The sequence below is a fragment of the Sciurus vulgaris genome (genome assembly GCF_902686455.1).
Source record: "Sciurus vulgaris genome assembly, chromosome: 3".
NCBI lineage: Eukaryota > Metazoa > Chordata > Mammalia > Rodentia > Sciuridae > Sciurus > Sciurus vulgaris.
In genome coordinates, this window is record NC_136463.1 from 6,097,011 (window position 1) to 6,114,450 (window position 17,440).

A 17,440-nucleotide genomic window follows, 5' to 3' on the forward strand; every position below is an offset into this window, starting at 1 on the left:
GTGAGACCCTGTCTCAAAAAATTAAAAAGGGATCAGGATGTGGCTTAGTGGTGAAGTGCCTCTGGGTTCAATCCTGAGTACCAAAAAAATATGGGGATATAGCTCAGTGATATAGCACTGGTCTAACATGTGCAAGGACCTGAGTTCAATCCCCAAATACCACACACACAAAAGCACACAGAGATCAGGCATGACGGAGCGCACCTGTAATCCCAGCTACTCAGGCTAAGACAGAAGAGTCACTTGAGCCCAGGAGTTTTTGGGCCAGCCTGAACAAAATAGCGAGACCCATATGTTACCAAAAAAGAGAAGCACTAAGGGTTTGGAGTGGAATTTGGTGTTAAAGTGCCTGCTCAGTATGCATGTCACTTGAGGTTCAATCCCCTCTGCTTAAAAAAAAAAAAAAAAAAAAAGGGCACTACAGAAACATGGCAGTTAAATTTCATGAACCTGAATACGACTAAGCACATTAATGGGACAACTGAATGCAATCAGAATGTGGATTGTTGATTAGATCAGAATACTGTATCAATAATGGATATCCTCCCCCACCCCTTTTTGTGGTGCTGGGGATTGAACTCAGGGCCTTGTGCATGTGAGGCAAGAACTCTACACACTGAGCTATATCTCCAGCCTACCTGCCCCGCCTTTAATGGTACTGGAGAACAGGGGTGCTTTACCACTGAGCCACATCTCTTTTTATTTTTTATTTTGAGACATGCTGTGACTAAACTGCCCAAGCTGGCCTCCAACTTGCCATCTTCCTGCCTCAGCATCTTAAGAAGCTAGATTACAGGCACATATCACCATGCCTGCAGGTTTCCTGTTTTTGATAACTATTATTCTTACACACTGAAGTATTTATGGAGAAAGGGGTACAGTATCTCCAGCTTACTCTCGAACTGGTCCTGAAAGAATTGATCAAGCAAGAAAGAATGATAAAAAGATAATTGCTGAATCTAGAAGATGTGTACATGGAAGGGCCACATTCCTCATACTACTTTTGCAACTTTTAACTTTGAAATTGCTAGAAAATAAAATGATAACTAAAAACTCTGCAGAATCTAGCACATAGAGGTCTGTGTGGTTTGCTGTATGGGCTTACCAAGAGAGAAACACCTGGAGTAATCTGAAACAATCCCTCCAATCTGCACAGGTGTCCACTTTTACCCAGGGGACAGAACCCAAGAGACTCACCCAGAAATGTCAGTCGATCACTGAGCATCATGGCTGGCCCCAGATTGTCAATGAGGTCCAAGTCAGAAAAGCAACCTCGCTCACAGTAGTCCCTGAGGAACCTGCAACACCAACCAGAGATCAGAGCAGCAGTTCCAGTCCCACCCCCCTCAAACTTCAGCCTCCCAAACAATTCCTGGGAGCCAGCACCAGCTGCACCCACCTGTCTGACACAAGGGTGGCAAAGGCAGCATCTTTGGCACGGATGCTCCAAGAGAGGGCAGAGCCTAGGCGGTTGTTGCGGACAGCCTTCATAGCTAAGATCTTACAGATGCTGCGGACTTTGCAGGGGAAAAGACAAAAGTGAAGACTTGCACCCCGTTATCCATTCTGGAGCTCTGCAGCACCAGGTTTTCCTACAGCATCACTGCAACCCAAAGCCTCTGAGTCCCAAACATAGGCAGGTCATAACAACAAAACGCTTTTGTGTTTATTAGTGATGTCCTTGCTTTGTTAACAGTATATTGAAAGACACACTCTATGGGATTTGCTTTATGCGTGGCCATGTTTACAGGGGTGGCAAAAAGATATTTGTTCCTTGCCACATGCCAGCCCCTCCATTATCTATCCAGATGCCTAAAAACCTATCTTCCTTTGTGCTTTCAGAGATGGTCATAAATGTACAGGTTCCTCTGGGAAGAGGAGTAAGGCAGGTTTTTATCACTCAGGTGGGGGAAGAGGGCAGATATGCTCACATTCAACCCTCTCCCTGTGCTCCTGCTGAGCTGTGAAAGGCTTCTGTACCACTACCATTTCCCCACTGGGCCCTTTTCCAGCTGACCCTGGCCTAGCTGGAAGCAGCCCGGACAGGAGATAGTGCTGACCCTAGGCCTGAGCTCCTAGAGTCTGAGAAGTGGGCCAAGGTCTTTATTAAAAGGCTAAGTGCTAGCTTTCTTCAGGTCCCAGGGGACCCCCTAGCCCTTCTGTCTCTCCCTAATAATAGTACTGTCTTGCCACCTATTGCCCCCCTACCTCTCTCCCATGTGACTGATGAGGAAGCTGCTGTGACATCAGCAGAGTTTGGCCTCAGGGTGCCAAACATCCCAGAGGGTTAAGTTGGGAGCATGGCCAACTCACCCTGTTCAGTCATCTGGCGCTGCTCACAAATCCGCAGTACCTTGAGGGCTTTCCGCTCTGTGTTGAGAGGGATTCGCTCAATGTGCAGCTCCAAGGAAACTCTGCCCAGTTCAGGGCAATAGTCAAAGTAATCCACCCCTAGCTGCCAAAGACTGCAAAGGTCCAAGGAGAGGATCTGGTGAGTCCAGGGGCTGCCCTGTAGATCTGGTGTCTGGAGGTGAAGGCTCATCTCCCCAATCCTCTGCAACCCCCAGGGAGTCAGAAGAATCCGAGAGCCACTGTCACTGACGTGCTGGACAGTACATCCCTGCGAGGCCTTACCTGTGATGAGCAAACAGTCCCGAGGCATATTCCAGCAGGAGGAATTCTCTCATGTTGGAGCCAAAACTGGAATAAGACATAACACAAGACCATATTCCAAGCCTGCTCCACTTGGACCCCAACCTCCCTTCCAGGCCTTCAGTCTACTACCCTTGAAAACCTGGTTGTGGCAAGAAAAGGTTTGCAGTGTTAAGCTTACTTACTAGAGGTTATGCGCCTGGAGAAGCCTACAGTGATCCAGCAGGTCTGTCAGGTGGGCCACAAACCACCAGTTGCTCAAGGCGATGCTGCAGATTTAGACACCAAGGCAAGATGTCAGGGAGAGGCCACGACCCACATGAGTTGGGTATGAACAGGGCCCCACACATCCTGAGCTTCAAAAGGATGAGGGGATGTCACCTCCCATCTGTTGGGATGGCTGTTATAAAAAAGTCAGAAGAGGGCTGGGGATGTGGCTCAGTTGGTAGAATACCTGCCTCGCATGCACAAGGCACCGGGTTCAATCCCCAGCACTGCAAAAAAAAAAAAAAGGCAAAAGATAGAGCGGGTGCAATGGCACCAGCCTCTCATCCCAGCAATTGTAGAGGCTGAGGCAGGAGGATCATGAATTCGAGGCCAGTTTCAGCAACTTAGGGAAACATCTCAAAATAAAAGAACTGGGGATGTAGCTCAATGGTAGAGCAACCTGAGCTCATCCCCAGTAGGAACTGAGAAAAGGGAATCCTTGCACATTACTGCTAGAAGTGGAAATTGGTACAGCCTTTAGGAAAGACATTACAGAGTTTCCTCAAAACATTAATAAAACAACCAGATGACATGGTTCAGTGGTTAAGCACCCTTGGGTTCAATCCCTGGTAACAAAACAAAAATAAACTACCAAATTCCATTTCTGGAAATATATCCAAAGGAACTCACTACCTCAAAAGAGGTATTTGCACTCCCATCCACATTTTGGCCTTATTCTCAATAGTCAAGACACACAAACACATCCACTGATGGATGAATGGATAAAGGAGATATAAGAGAGAGAGATCGACTGATAGACAGGTTTCCACATATGTACATACAAATATTATATAGCCTTAAAAAAAGAAGGAACTTCTGTCACTTGTGACAACATGGATGAACCCGAAGGACTTTGAGCTAAGTGAAATAAGCCAGTCATAGAAAGACAAACGCTGCATGATTTCACGTATATGTACTATCTAAAAACATCACAGAAGGACAGAATAGAATGGACTGCCAAGGGTTCTAGAGGATGTGGGAAATGTGGAGATGTTGGTCAAACTTTGTTAAAAGATGAATATTTTATTTTGTTAAAATATGAATATTTTAACTTTGTTAAAATACCAATAGTGGTGCACGCCTGTAATCCTAGCGACTCAGAAGGCTGAGGCAGGAGGATTGTGAGTTCAAAGCCAGCCTCAGCAAAGGCGAGGCACTAAGCAACTCAGTGAGACCCTGTCTCTAAATAAAATACAAAATGGGGCTGGAGATGTGGCTCAGTGGTTGAGTGCCCCTGAGTTCAATCTCTGGTACCCAACCCCCACAAATAAGCTGTTGATCCAGGCACATGGCAATGCCTATAATCACAGCAGCTCAGGAACCTGAGGCCAGAGGATAGCAAGTTCAAAGACAGCCTCAACAACTTAGTGAGACCCTGTCTTGAGATTAAAATATTAACAGGCTATGGATGTGGCTCAATGGTAAAACACCCCTGGGTTCAATCCCCAGTACCCCCAAATAAATAAATAAATAGGTAAGTAAATAAATAAATAAATATAAAATTTGTTGAGAGATTTCAAGTTGTCTTATCACACACACATACCTAAAGGGCAACTATATGAGGTGACAGATATGCTAATTAATTTGACTGCCATAAACACTGCACATTACAAATGTCCATGAAGATCAAAACATCATGTCTCACTCAAGCCTGGGGATGTAACCCAGTGGCAGAGCACTGGCCTAGCGTGTGAAAGGCCTTAGGTTGGATCCACAGCATTATAAAAAAAAAAAAAAAAAAACCATGTCTGGCCTCTTGTGGTGGTAGGGCAAACCTATAACCCCAACTGCTTGGCAGGCTGAGGCAGGATCTCTAGTCCAAGACTACTCAGGGCAACTTAGCAAGAACCTGCCTCAAAATCAAAAGGGCTGACAATGTAGCCTGGCAGTAGAGCACTTACCTAGCATGTGTGAAGCACTGGGTTCATCCCCTGCACCACACATACACAAATTTCTTTTTTGGTTTTTCTTTTGTACTGTGGATTTAACCCAGGGGCACTTAACTACTGAGCTACATCCCCAGCCCGATTGATATTTTGAGACAAGGTCTCACTAAGTTGTTTAGGGCCTCTAACTTGGCGATATTCCTGCCTCAGCCTCCCTGTATGCCACCATGCCCAGCATAAAAATCTTAATTCTAAAGATATGTTCAACCAGTATTTCTCACACTTAGATATACTGGGGATTGCATGTTTGTTAAAATGCAGATGCAAGCTCAGGAGGATGAGGCAGGAAGACTATGAATTTGAGACCAGCTTGAGCAACACAGCAAGACCTGTTCTCAAAAAAGCAAACCAAACCAAAAAAAAAAAAAGCAGGTTGCGGGTGTAGTTCAGTGGTTGATTTAGTAGTCCTGGGTTCCCCCAACACCAAATTTTAAAAAGTGGGGAGGGGAGTGGAGGTAACTGGGCAGCAAGGGGGAAGATCCCCTAGCCGCCGGGAACAGCAGCTGCCTCCCAGACTGCTAGTTGACGATTACGTCCAGAGGCCAGCAGGAGGCTGTGGGAGACCACAGAGCTGAGGAGCCAAGTCATGCTCCAGTCTGCTCAAATGCCACCTAAAAACAGAACAAAAGGCTACATGATATTTCCTTTAAGGTTCACAGCAGCCACCATGGCAGGAGGTCGGCGACTACTGAAGGCCTCAGGCAAACTAACAGCAGGGCTAAAGTAACCAATTCCAAACAAAGTGTTCACTGAGGCCATCCACCTCCATGAAGGGCCAGACAGTGACACAGCTACAGCTGAGACCTCCTCACACACACACTGGATATCTCTAAGACTGCAGCTTCTGTGCAGGGCAGGTGGATAGCCTGGTGTCCAGATGGGCGACACTTAAGGAAAAGCACCAGAACAGCTGCTGGAAACAGAACTGCAGAGGCAGAAGAACACCTGCAGTGAAGATGAGGATCTTGAGGAGGCAACTGTGACCTCAATGACAGTGCGACCCACAATGAGGCCACTGCCACCTGGCTCTAACTCGTCGTGCTTTCTGGTGGCTTTACAGTATCCATGGCTGTCACTCCCTCTGCCTGACCCAGCCCTGCAGACCTGCTCTTCTGGAAATGGGTGTGAGTCTGAATTACTGCTGCACCCTACATCCAAGGTTACAAGCTGGGCCAAAACAAATCCAGAATCCAGATTCAGCAGACATTGGTTTTTTGCTGCACATCTTGCTTTTTGAAAGAAGTCCCACTGCCTCTTGTTTGAATATTTCTGGAGAACCTGAAGGGCAGCAAGAAGCTACAAACATCTGGGCTAACTCATTTTAAGTGCGTGCCAGTTCCACTTCCTTTTACCAGAAAGCACGGAACTGGCACATCTCCCCAGGCTGTAGGCAGGCAGGGAGGAAGCTAAACTTCAGAGGTCACCTGACATGGCCTTCCAACTCTGGGATAACAGGCAAGTGTGGCTACACAGGTGCTGATAACAAACCCATGGCCCTCAGCAGGGCCTGAGAAACCAAGGCCTCTGATTCAGGACCTCTCACTACACATTCTGTCCCCAAGGGTCTGGCAGTTGACATGGGGTAACCAGATGCCCACCAGGAAACCTCCCTTCTAGCCCTTTTAAAAAGGATTCCCCTCATCTGCCTATCATGGAGCAGTCATGAACCAGCTGACATAGTACCCCAAGCAACAAGGCTTCCCAGACCACCAACCACTCCATAAAGACACTTTCTGGGAAACTGCTCCTGGGTCTGACCAAGTGAGCCCATGGGAAACTGAGTGTTCACAGGACCTAACTCAATCATTGCCCATCCAGGAGGTGTCTTTCTAAAACTCCACTATTGTCTGAAGACACTACATCCTGCAAGGTCTGAGGAGTTCTTTTCAGTTCCTTGTTCATAGTGAACAGGGTTAGCTTCCTGCTGGGACACAGGCAAACACTGAGATGTACGGCCAGAGCCCTTGGATCCTGTGGCGCTCGTGAGGCAGAGGCGCCCTGACAGGGCTGCAAGCCTAACCACACCTTCAACGCAACTGCCATGACTAGGTGATTCAGAAAATCCACTGCTCTCCCTTCCACTTCCTCTTTCTTCTGTCACTAGGAATAGCAGGGTGTTCTCCCTATCTACAGTCCCTGCTTCTAAGACCCTTGGTCTGCTCAAATCTGTTTTGTTCCTAAAATTCCGGATCTGGCTTATGAAGGAAGCCCTGGTGGGACTCACTGCTGAGAGAGCAGATGTGGGAAGACCTATGGCTTAGAACTGCTGGAACAGACACCCGTGAGGACAGATAAGGAGGTGTGTGCTTGTGCGAATACATGTGTGTCTTCTGAAGCTAGAATGACTACATACACACGCCCCACACCAGCATCACCGATGAAAACAATACTGACACAAAACTCATTTTTCTTTTCTCATATATCATTTTTGTGAAGCCCTGGCTTTTTTTTGTCCAAAACAAGAAAAGTATGTGGCAGAGGGAAACCCTTCCCACTGTCCACATCTACTAAAACAAATCAGTTGAGGTCAGTGAGCTTGGTACTGAACAAGGCCTACTGATACCACTTCCAGCTTCCTCCCTTCACAGCAAGCTTCAGTGCAACACCCACCCTCCAGGAAGGGTAGGTGCTTACTGACTTACTATATATGAGACTTCTGGAAAGTCTTCCTTCTATTCATTATGTTTGACCCTCTCTTTTCTGTCTCACTAGAGGCAAAATGGTGATGGGACACCATTTTGGGGAAAAGACTGGAAATCTCAGCCCTGAGCCCATTAGTTTAACACCCCTAACTAGAATGAGACTGTTGGAAAATGCTCTCCTGCAATGGGATTGTATGCTCAGTAGATGCCAAGAACCAGGCTTGTTTTATCTAGATTTTAAATATCAAAATCATTACCTATAATGTTATTTTAAATTAACATTCCAGAAATGGAAACAGTTACAAATACTATAGCCCTTAAGCCTCAGGGAAGTCCCCAAATTCATCCAGAGAGAAGCTATTATCTACCTGCATTTGGCCAAAAAAGGGAGCTGGGACATGTGTCTCTTCCAAATTTCAGGCACTGCCAATGTAAGAGTCTTATTAAGGCACACACCTGTAATCCCAGCAACTATGGAGGCTAAGGCAGGAGGATCATAGGTTTGAGGCCAATTGGGGCAACTCAGAAAGACCTTGTCTCAAAAAAAAAAAAAAAAAAAAAAAAAAAGGATACATAGCTCAGAGGTAGCATACTTCTAAATTCAATCCCCAGTACCAAAAACAAAATGGTGGGGCCTCAATAGGTGGTTAGGCCATGAGCTTACAAAGGGGCTTGCTGAAGGAGGTTTATTCCCTTCCACTTTCTACCATGTGAGAACACAATGCTTCTCTCTCCACAGCATTCAAGGTGCCACTGTGCAGAGAGCAGTCCTCATAAGACACCAGATCTGCCAGTGCCTTTATTTTAGACTCCCCAGTCTCCAAAATTGTGAGAAAATAATTTCTCTTCTGTATAAATTACCCACTCAGGTATTCTGTTATGGCAGCACAAACTAAGGCAGCTGTTCTCTAGAAGGAAGGGTAAAGAAGAAACAGAATGTTCTAGAGATGGCTGGTGGTGACAGAATACAGTACTGTTAATACACATAATACCACTGAATTGCATACCTAAAAATGGTTAAAATGGCCGTCTGTGGTGGTGCATGCATAAAATCCTAGCTACTTGAAAGGCTGAGGCAAGAGGATCTCAAGTTTAATGCCAGTCTGGGCAACCGATCAAGACCCTGTGGTGGCACACACCTGTAATCCTAGCAACAGAAGAAGATGAGGCAGTGGGAGCCCAAGTTTGAGGCCAGTCTCAGCAACTTAGCTAGATTGTCTCTTAAAATAAAATTTAAAGAAAAAGCTGCATGTGGTGGTGCATGCCTGTAATCCCAGCAACTCAGGAGGCAGAGGTGGGAGGATCACAAGTTCAAGGTCAGCCTTAACAACTCAGCAAGGCCATAAGCAACTCAGTGAGACCCTGTCTCAAAGAAAAAAAAAAAAAAAAAACACCCGGGCTGGGGATGTGAGACTCAGCAGTTAGGCTCTCCTAACCCCCAATACAAAAAAATAAAAGTGCTGGGCATGTACCTTGTGGTACAGCACTCCTGAGTCCAAGTCCCAGTGCCACCCCAAAAAAGAAAAACAAAGTTAAAGTGGTGGGAGTGGAGGGTCCTACCTGCATTCCTTGATCACTTGGTGGATGTCAAACTCAAAGGCTGCCATCAAGATGTTGTCCAGGGGCTCTGGGCTGCTCTCACCTCCCAGAAACATGTCTAGGCTGGACTGTGGAAAGGTGATGACCCACTCAATCCCCAGCATGGAAGCAGAGATTTAGGGGAACAGTCAGAACTGCTATACAGGGACCCCTGGAGGGGGATGATGGGTTCCTTCAAAAAGGACTGAAAGAGCCTTCCTATTCCTGGGGAAGTTCAACACAAAGATGCACAAGGAGACCCCAGGACCGCTGCCTCTCCATGAAAAGCTCACTCACCTGGGCATAGAAGTGCAGGTCAATGGGTTTTACTGTGGGATGAGAGTACAGAAGCCGAGTCACTAGGAAATGGTACCAGTTACTCAGAAGTTCCTTCTGCTCTAGCAAGGCGGCCTCATCCCCCAGCATGATCTGAGGAGAAAAATCCCCTGAGCTCAGCCTCCCCTGAGGCAGCTTCTCAACGGATTTGCTCATCTCAGCTGGGCCCCAAGCTTTCAACTAGAAATCAAAAGTCCCTTCTTCCCAGCACAGCGAGGGACAGCCCTGTCCAAGAAGCCAGCTTCTGCTGTGGCTCGAAGGGATGCCACAGCCCCAGGGAAGGCCATCAGGACCCAACCCAAGTGCTTCCCCCAGACCTTGCAGAGCGACTCCAGGCGGGGGCTGGAGGCAAACGTGCCATCCTGCAGGTGCCGCTCACACTCCTCGCGCCAGTGCTGCCACTTCAGCTCCAGCTCAGTCAGCGTCTGGGTGTTGCCAGGCTAAAGGGAAGACGAGCATGAGATGCTAAGCCACCAACGCTTTGTTTCAAGAATCACCCACAGCGTCTGTGACCCAGCAAGCAAGGTGAGTTCCACATACACTGAGAATAGGCATTGTCCTCATCAGGTCCCCCAGGATGCGACACATGCCTGCAGAGGAGGGGCTGGCATCTGCCTCCTTGGACAGCATCTGTCGGGCCTCATCTAGCCGCCCCTGCAGCACCAAGACGGTCACCTGCAGGGAGATGCAGGACCATGAGTAATGGCCCAGGCCTGATCCTGTAAGGTTTTATGACTCCTCAGGCAGTTCTCTGTTCCACGGATGACTTCTTTCTTTTCCTTTTCTTTATTCCTTTCTTTTTTTTGGGGGGATTGGGGGGTGGAGGGGCAGGGTATTAAGGAGATTGAATCTCAGGGGTGCTCCACCCGAGCCACATCCCCAACCCTTTTTTTTTTAGATTTTGAGACAGGGTATCCCTAAGTTACTGAGGTTGGCCTCAAACATGGGATCCTCCTATCTCAGCCTCCTGAGCTGCTGAGATTACAGGTGTGCGTCACTGCACCCAGTTCCATGGATGGCTCTTCAGAAGCCATCTATCACACCAGTCTCATAGTCTTACGCCTGACCATGTTTATCAAACTGCCAGTTATAGCCCATTATAGGTTCTGAGCAACATTAAAAAATAACAGAAAATGTAAATCAAATAAAACATTGATTCATAAAAATTTCATCTCAAAGCCAGGCTTGGTGGTGCACACCTATAATCCCAGCTACCCTGGAGTCTGAGGCAGGAGGATCTTAGGTTCAAGGCCAACCTGGGCAAGCCCTGTGTCAGAATAAAAAATAGGGCTGGAGAGGTAGCTCAGTGGTATAGCACTTAACTAGCATGTGCAAGACTACAGGTTCAGTCCCCAGCACCACCAAAAAAAGAAAGAAATTTCAATTCAAGTACATTTATGTACATACACATACTTGGAATAAATATAGCAGGTCCTCATTATCCAGATTCCCTACTTGTGAATTTACTCTCTCATTAAAATTTACTTACAGCCCCCAACTCAATACTCAGGCACTTTCCCCACCATTCAAAACCCAAGTGCAGTTGAGCACAGTGGCGCACGCCTATAATCCCAGTGACTCAGGAGACTGAGGCACAAGAATCGTAAGTTCAAAGACAGCCTCAGCAACTTAACAAGACCCTGTCTCAAAACAAAAAATAAAAGGAGCTGGGGTATCAGCTGGTTTTGTCTGATTTCCTGTCTTCTCTTCCTTAGATCCACAAAGAAATATAAGGCCTTTTCCACTAAAATGTCTATAAAGTTTTGTTTTAAGTGTTGCCTTAGAGTAGGGAAGAAAAGATATGTGTCCCCATGATCAGACCTGAGGAACCAGGCTCCCGGAGCCTGGGGGTAACCTCAGAATCACTAAACCTGACCCTGGGGCAGCAGCATGCAAGCAGGGAGGAAGGGGAGACCTGTACAAGGTCCTTACCAAGTTCCAGAAGCTCTCGTGCTTACTTGGGTTCTCACTGCCCAGAACGTCTGCCGACAAACTGTCCACCTCGCACACGTGGAGTCTCACCCAGTCGAGGAGATGGAGGAGGAGAGGGCCAGCTGGGAGGAGAGAGTCTCATCACACACAAAAAGCTCACTTCATCTGCAGCAAGTTCTATTTTACCCAAAGTAGGGAGAATGTGAAAGCAGACAAGATGATGTTCTAGGAGGGAGTTATCCTTCCTAAGCAGGCACACGTGGCCCCACATCAAGTGCTGTGCTCAGAAAAATTAAGTGAGACTTTTACAAAATCCTCCCTGTGCCAGGCAGCTTCATCCTTCACTGAATCCTGGAAAGGGTTGAAGCTGGGATGCAGACCTCATCACCGCACAGCCAGATTCTTCACAAAAATCTAATGGCAGGGGCTGGGGATATGGCTCAGTTGGTAGAGTGCTTGCCTAACATGCACAAGGCCCTGGGTTCAATCCCCAGCACCACCAAAAAAAAAAAAAAAAAACCTAATGGCTACCTAGTTAATGGTCATTTAGGGACCAGTACTGACTAGATGTTACCTGCAATGTTGTAAAATCATAGGCTCCTCAAAACCTACTAGAAAGTAGGTATCTGAACAACTAATTTTTAAATTTCAGGTTGCTCAGTGTGTCAACAGCAGAATGAATGAAATGCTACACTGCACAGAGGTTAATACTCATATATGAATCTAGCAAACAGAAACCATTACAAGAAATGAAACTAGCCTGCCACACCTCCAGAGTGCACATTCAAGCCAGGGCACTACACAACATAATTCAAGATCAACACAATAAGGCTGGGGGCATAGCTTAGTGGTAGAACACTTGTCTATCATGTGAGGCTCTGGGTTCAAATTCCAGCACACAAAAAAGAAAAAAGAATAATCCCAAGTAGAGATGGATCAGATATGGGGTTGCCCTGACCCAATCATTAGTTGTCAAATTCTCAAAGCAACTTTGACTGTCACCATCTAACCCCTCTTCATATCTTTAAAACTAAGCTTGACCTGTCCATAACAAATACTAACCACCCCTTTAATGCACAATTTGAAAATTTGTTTATTAAGTACATGGGGTGGTGCACCAGGGACTGAACCCAGGGATGCTCTACCACTGAACTACATCTCCAGTCCTTTTTGCTTTTATTTTGAGTCCAGGTCTCACTAAGATACCTAGGCTGGCCTCAAAATTGCAGTCCTGCTGCCTCAGCCTCTGAAGTGGCTGGGATCACAAGTGTACACCACTGTGTCCTATTTTAGGGAAGGCACTCCATATGATTTTTTTTTTGTACATCTAACAAAATGTCACATTTCTTGAAGTGTCTTATAATGATTTGTGATAGCTATTATGAAAAACTGAAAAAAATATTCCTAGCAACAAAACACAGTGATGCACAGGACAGATGAGCTGGAGGGTAGGGAGCTCTCTGATGTGACAGGATTATTCCAGGCTCACCTGGGGCCACTTCAATAAAAAGAATCTCACACAGGTTCCAAATAAGCTCCATCGCTGACAAAATGGAGACCTTAGGAAGAAAGAGAAACAGGTTTTAACTGATGATATTTCTGAGGTTTGTTCTTAGAACAAAGAAGGGCTTGAATTCCACGATAGTCACTCACTACTTAACAACTAACTGGCATGCCTATGGCAGTATTTCCACAGGGCATTCCATATAAAAATTTTAGGTGGTGAGTTGGAGATAAGCACTATTTTAATGGTTGTTATTTTTATTTTAATGTTCATTAGAAAAATAGAACCAGCACATCATACTGATACTATTGAATTATGGCTTAGGAAGTGGCATTATTTGAGTAAAAGGAAGAGACGATATTTAGATAAAGACTGAATAAATGATAAAAACATACATAAAGCAAAAACTGTGAAGTTGGTATTTCAAGGACTCAAGTTTAAGAAATAGTGTACTAAAGGCAAAGCTTAGGCTAGGGTACAGCTCAGAGGTATAGCATGTGCTGAGCATGTATAAGGCCCTGAGTTGAATCCCCAAAACCACACACACACAAAAAGGACAGTGGGGTGTGGTGGTGCACACCTGTAATCCCAGCTACGTGGAAGCTAAGGCAGGAGGATCACAAGTTGGAGGCTAAAATGGGCAGCTCAGTGAAACCCTGTCTCAGAACAAAAAATAAGAGTAGGTGATGTAGCTTGCAGATCAATGGTAAAGCACCCTAATAACAAAAAAAAAAAAAAAAATTTTTTAATTTAAAAAAGGCAAAGCCCCATACAATACCTAAAAATAAATCAGACCTGGACCTGCCCTTAAGAACACACAGATTTGAGGGCTGGGGAGGTAGCTCAGTTGGTAGAGTGCTCGCCTCGCAAGCACAAGGCCCTGGGTTCGATCCCCAGCACCACAAAAACAAAAAAAAAAAAAAAAAAAAAGATTTGGGGCTGGGGTTGTGGCTCACTGGTAGAGCACTTGCCTAGTATATGTGACGCACTGGGTTCAATACTCAGCACCACATAAAAAATAAATAAAGATATCATGTCTATCTGCAACTAAAAATATATATATTAAAAAAAAAAAAAAGACTACACAGGCTCCCCAGTAATCCCAGCAGCTCAGGAGGCCTAAGGTAGGGGGATCCTGAGTTCAAAGCCAACCTAAGTGAAAACAAGGTGCTAATAAGCAGCTCAGTGAGACCCTGTCTCTAAATAAAAAATATACAAAATAGGGCTGGGGGGATGTGGCCTAGAGGTTGAATGCCCCTGAGTTCAATCCCTCGTTACTCCACCCAAAAATATACACAGGCTCCTCTTCTCTACCACTCTTCTATTCAGACACCATTATCCCCTTTTCTTAAGGGGAAAATAAACACTTCGCAGACCAGAGACAGGACACTATTCCCTAATGAGTTTGAAAAACACTAAGAGTCTACCAAAGAAAGAAAATTTCTATAAGTCATCTTCCAGCTCTAACTAAAGCATAACCATTTGCCACTCAGCAAAAGTTCTGAGTTCATGAATTGTGTTTATAATAAGCACTGGTTCTGAAAGCACAACTCTCCGTCTCAAGTGACAACTCATCAACACCGTGTGGTTAGGATTTATATTTTCCTAAGAACTGAGAACTCATACAGTATTTATCAAGGAAATCCTTGTGTTCCAATGTGCTAGACCCTGAAGGATGTCTAGCAGGATCCCTGTCACCCCAAGCGGTTGCCCACAGACCTGGAAAAAAGAAAGGCTTCTGCCGTAACAGTGACTACAGAGCAATCATACATACAGAGCCAGTGGTGCCAATATGATAGGCAGCTCCCCCTTACCTGGCTGCTGAACTGGCGACCACTGGCTGGATCTTTGGCAGCAACTAATAAAACACAAAACATTTTAAGTGAGCCATGGAAATGAAACTCTTATTCCCACTGTTCTAACTTTGTCCATCAGGTTCTATAGCTTGTGCCTGTGTTTCTTTTAATGTCCACCATTTTCTAGATATTGTTTGGTACTAGAAACTGAACCCAGGGGTGCTTTACCACTGAGCTACATCCCCAGCTCTTGTTTATCTTTTATTTTGAGAGAGGATATCACTAAGTTGCTTAGGGCCCCGCTAAATTAATGAGGCTGGCCTGGAACCTAGGATTCTCTTGCCTCGGCCTCCCAGGTGGCTGGAATTACAAGTGTATGCCACTGTGCCCTGCTCTATGTGGGTTTTTTTTTTTTTTTTTTTTTTTTTTTTTTTTTTTTTTTTTGCGGTACTGGGGATTGAACCCAGGGTCTTGTGCTTGTAAGGCAAGTTCAACTGAGCTACATCCCCAGCTCTCTACATGTTTTTTGAGGCCCCGTATCCCTTTGTTATACTTCATTGGCTCTCAAACAAAACCCCTCAGGCTATAAACAGCACTTTCAATTATAATGCAGCCACCTTAAATGCTTCTGATTCCAGGTTTGGTGGCACACACTATAATCCCAGCTACTTGGGAGGCTGAGGCAGACCCTATGTCCAAACTAAAAAAGGGCTGGGGATATACCTCAGTGACAGAGTACTTGCCTAGCATGTACGAGGCCCTGGGTTCCATCCCTAGCACCACCAAAAAAAAAAAACAAACCCTCTGTTACCATTTGGATGTGAGGTGTCCCCCAAAGCTCACATGTGAGACAATGCAAGAAGGTTCAGAGGAGAAATGACTGGGTTACCAAAGCCTTAACCCTTAACCCAGTCAGTGAACTAATCACCTTATGGGATTAATTGAATGGTACCTGGAGGCAGATGGGATGTGGCTGGAGGAGGTAGGGCATTGGGGGTGTGTCTTTTGGATATATATTAGTATCTGGCAAGTGGAGATGTCTCTCAGCTTCCTGATCATCATTTGAGTTGTTTCCTTCCACCACACTCTTACACCATGTTGTTCTGCCTCACCTCAAGTCCTGAGGAATAGAGCCAACTATCAATAAACTGAGACCTCTGGCTATCATGGTGGAGCACACCTGTAATCCCAGAGGCTCTGGAGGCTGAGGCAGGAGGATCACAAGTTCAGAGCCAGCCTCAGCAAAGGCGAGGCACTAAGCAACTCAGTGAGACCCTGTCTCTAAATAATATACTAAATAGGGCTGGGGGTGTGGCTCAGTGGTTGAATGCCCCTGAGTTCAATCCCCAGCACCCAAACAATAAACAAACCAACAAACAGACCTCTGAAACCGTGAGCCCTCAAACCTTTCCTCCTTTACAAATGTTCTGGTTGGGTCTTTTAGTCACAGCAGTGAAAAGTTGACTAAAGAGACTTCATGTTACATAAAGCTCTAAAGACTATAATCTCAGCATCTTGGGAGTATGAGGGAGGAGGACTGTAAGTTCCAGGCCAGCCTCAGCAATTTAGCAAGACCCTGTCTCAAAATAAAAACTAAAATGCAGGTACAGTTACAATATAACTCAAGTGTTTTATAGTAGTTCCTCCTGCTTAAAACATTTGAACTATTACTATCTCTGTCTAGTTCCATTCCGTGATAAGACAGAGATGTTCGGTCTCAAATATTTTTCCTTGAGTATTACCATGAAAGTTGTGCTACCAACTTGTGTGACAACATTGTGTTTCTTGAAGGGGGGAAAAATTAAATAAATAATTAAAATTTTAAAGAGGCCTGGGGATGTGGCTCAGTGGTTAGGCACCTCTGGTTTCAATCCAAGTACCAAAATAAATGAATAAATAAAGACTCATCTGGGGCTGGGGAGATAGCTCAGTCGGTAGAGTGCTTGCCTTGTAAGCACAAGGCCCTGGGTTCGATCCCCAGCACCCAAAAAAAAAAAAAAAAAAAAAAAAAAAAAAAGAGTCATCTAGGTACTAACAAATCAGGTAACTATCATGGCTATGGTGACCTTAAATCAACAAGGTCGGGCTGGGGATATAGCTTAGTAGGTAAAGTGCTTGCTTTGCAAGCACAAGGCCCTTGGTTCAATCCCCAGCACTGCCAGGAAAGAAGAAAAAAAAAAAAAAAATTCAACAAGGTCAGAGAATGGGAGTGTAATTTTCAGAGAGGTTAATTTAGCTCATTAGCCTTCCACCTGCCAATAAGTCATTCAACTCTCAATATATTTTAATTTGAAAAACATACTTTAGAATGTTGCCAAAATATTAGGGATTGTCAGGAGACTGAGGCAGAAGGATCCCAAGTTCAAAGCAGCCTCAACAACTTAGCAAGGTCTTAAGCAATTCAGTGAGATAAATAGAACACAAAAAAGGGTTAGGGATGTGGTTCAGTGGTTAAGTGCCCCTGGGTTTGATCCCTGGTACAAAAAAAAAAAAAAAAACTGGAATGTCAGACTTTACTTTGCAGTATTTACAGCCAATTAGTACTGTGAATATGACCACACACACACACAACAAAATTCTTACTTGCAAACTGGTGCATTTCCTCCATACAGGCTCTTATGACTGATCGATAGTTTTTACTCACTCGAACCAATCTACAAAAAATAAAATGACATAGACAAGATGAGCTTGGAACATCTTGCAGTACCAGAAAGCAAGGGAGCACTCAAATCACAAAGGAGTTTACTGGAAAAAAAAAGAAAAAAAGGCAGCCAGGCATGGTGGCCC

At 45.3% G+C, this 17,440-nt stretch overlaps 1 protein-coding gene across 1 annotated transcript in view; it reads right to left on the reverse strand.

Moving 5' to 3' along the window:
- NUP85 (nucleoporin 85) overlaps positions 1 to 17,440 on the reverse strand; it is a 30,848-nt gene that overhangs the window by 2,047 nt on the left and 11,361 nt on the right. Inside the window, exons 4-16 of the mRNA XM_079135383.1 lie at positions 17,237 to 17,307; positions 14,672 to 14,715; positions 12,843 to 12,912; positions 11,354 to 11,475; positions 9,962 to 10,096; positions 9,739 to 9,861; positions 9,383 to 9,514; positions 9,068 to 9,174; positions 2,838 to 2,921; positions 2,635 to 2,700; positions 2,314 to 2,465; positions 1,400 to 1,517; positions 1,198 to 1,298 (exon numbers count right to left, since the gene is read on the reverse strand). Of these exons, the coding sequence (XP_078991509.1) occupies positions 1,198 to 1,298; positions 1,400 to 1,517; positions 2,314 to 2,465; positions 2,635 to 2,700; positions 2,838 to 2,921; positions 9,068 to 9,174; positions 9,383 to 9,514; positions 9,739 to 9,861; positions 9,962 to 10,096; positions 11,354 to 11,475; positions 12,843 to 12,912; positions 14,672 to 14,715; positions 17,237 to 17,307 (1,325 nt within the window). The remainder of the gene's footprint in view (positions 1 to 1,197; positions 1,299 to 1,399; positions 1,518 to 2,313; positions 2,466 to 2,634; positions 2,701 to 2,837; positions 2,922 to 9,067; positions 9,175 to 9,382; positions 9,515 to 9,738; positions 9,862 to 9,961; positions 10,097 to 11,353; positions 11,476 to 12,842; positions 12,913 to 14,671; positions 14,716 to 17,236; positions 17,308 to 17,440) is intronic.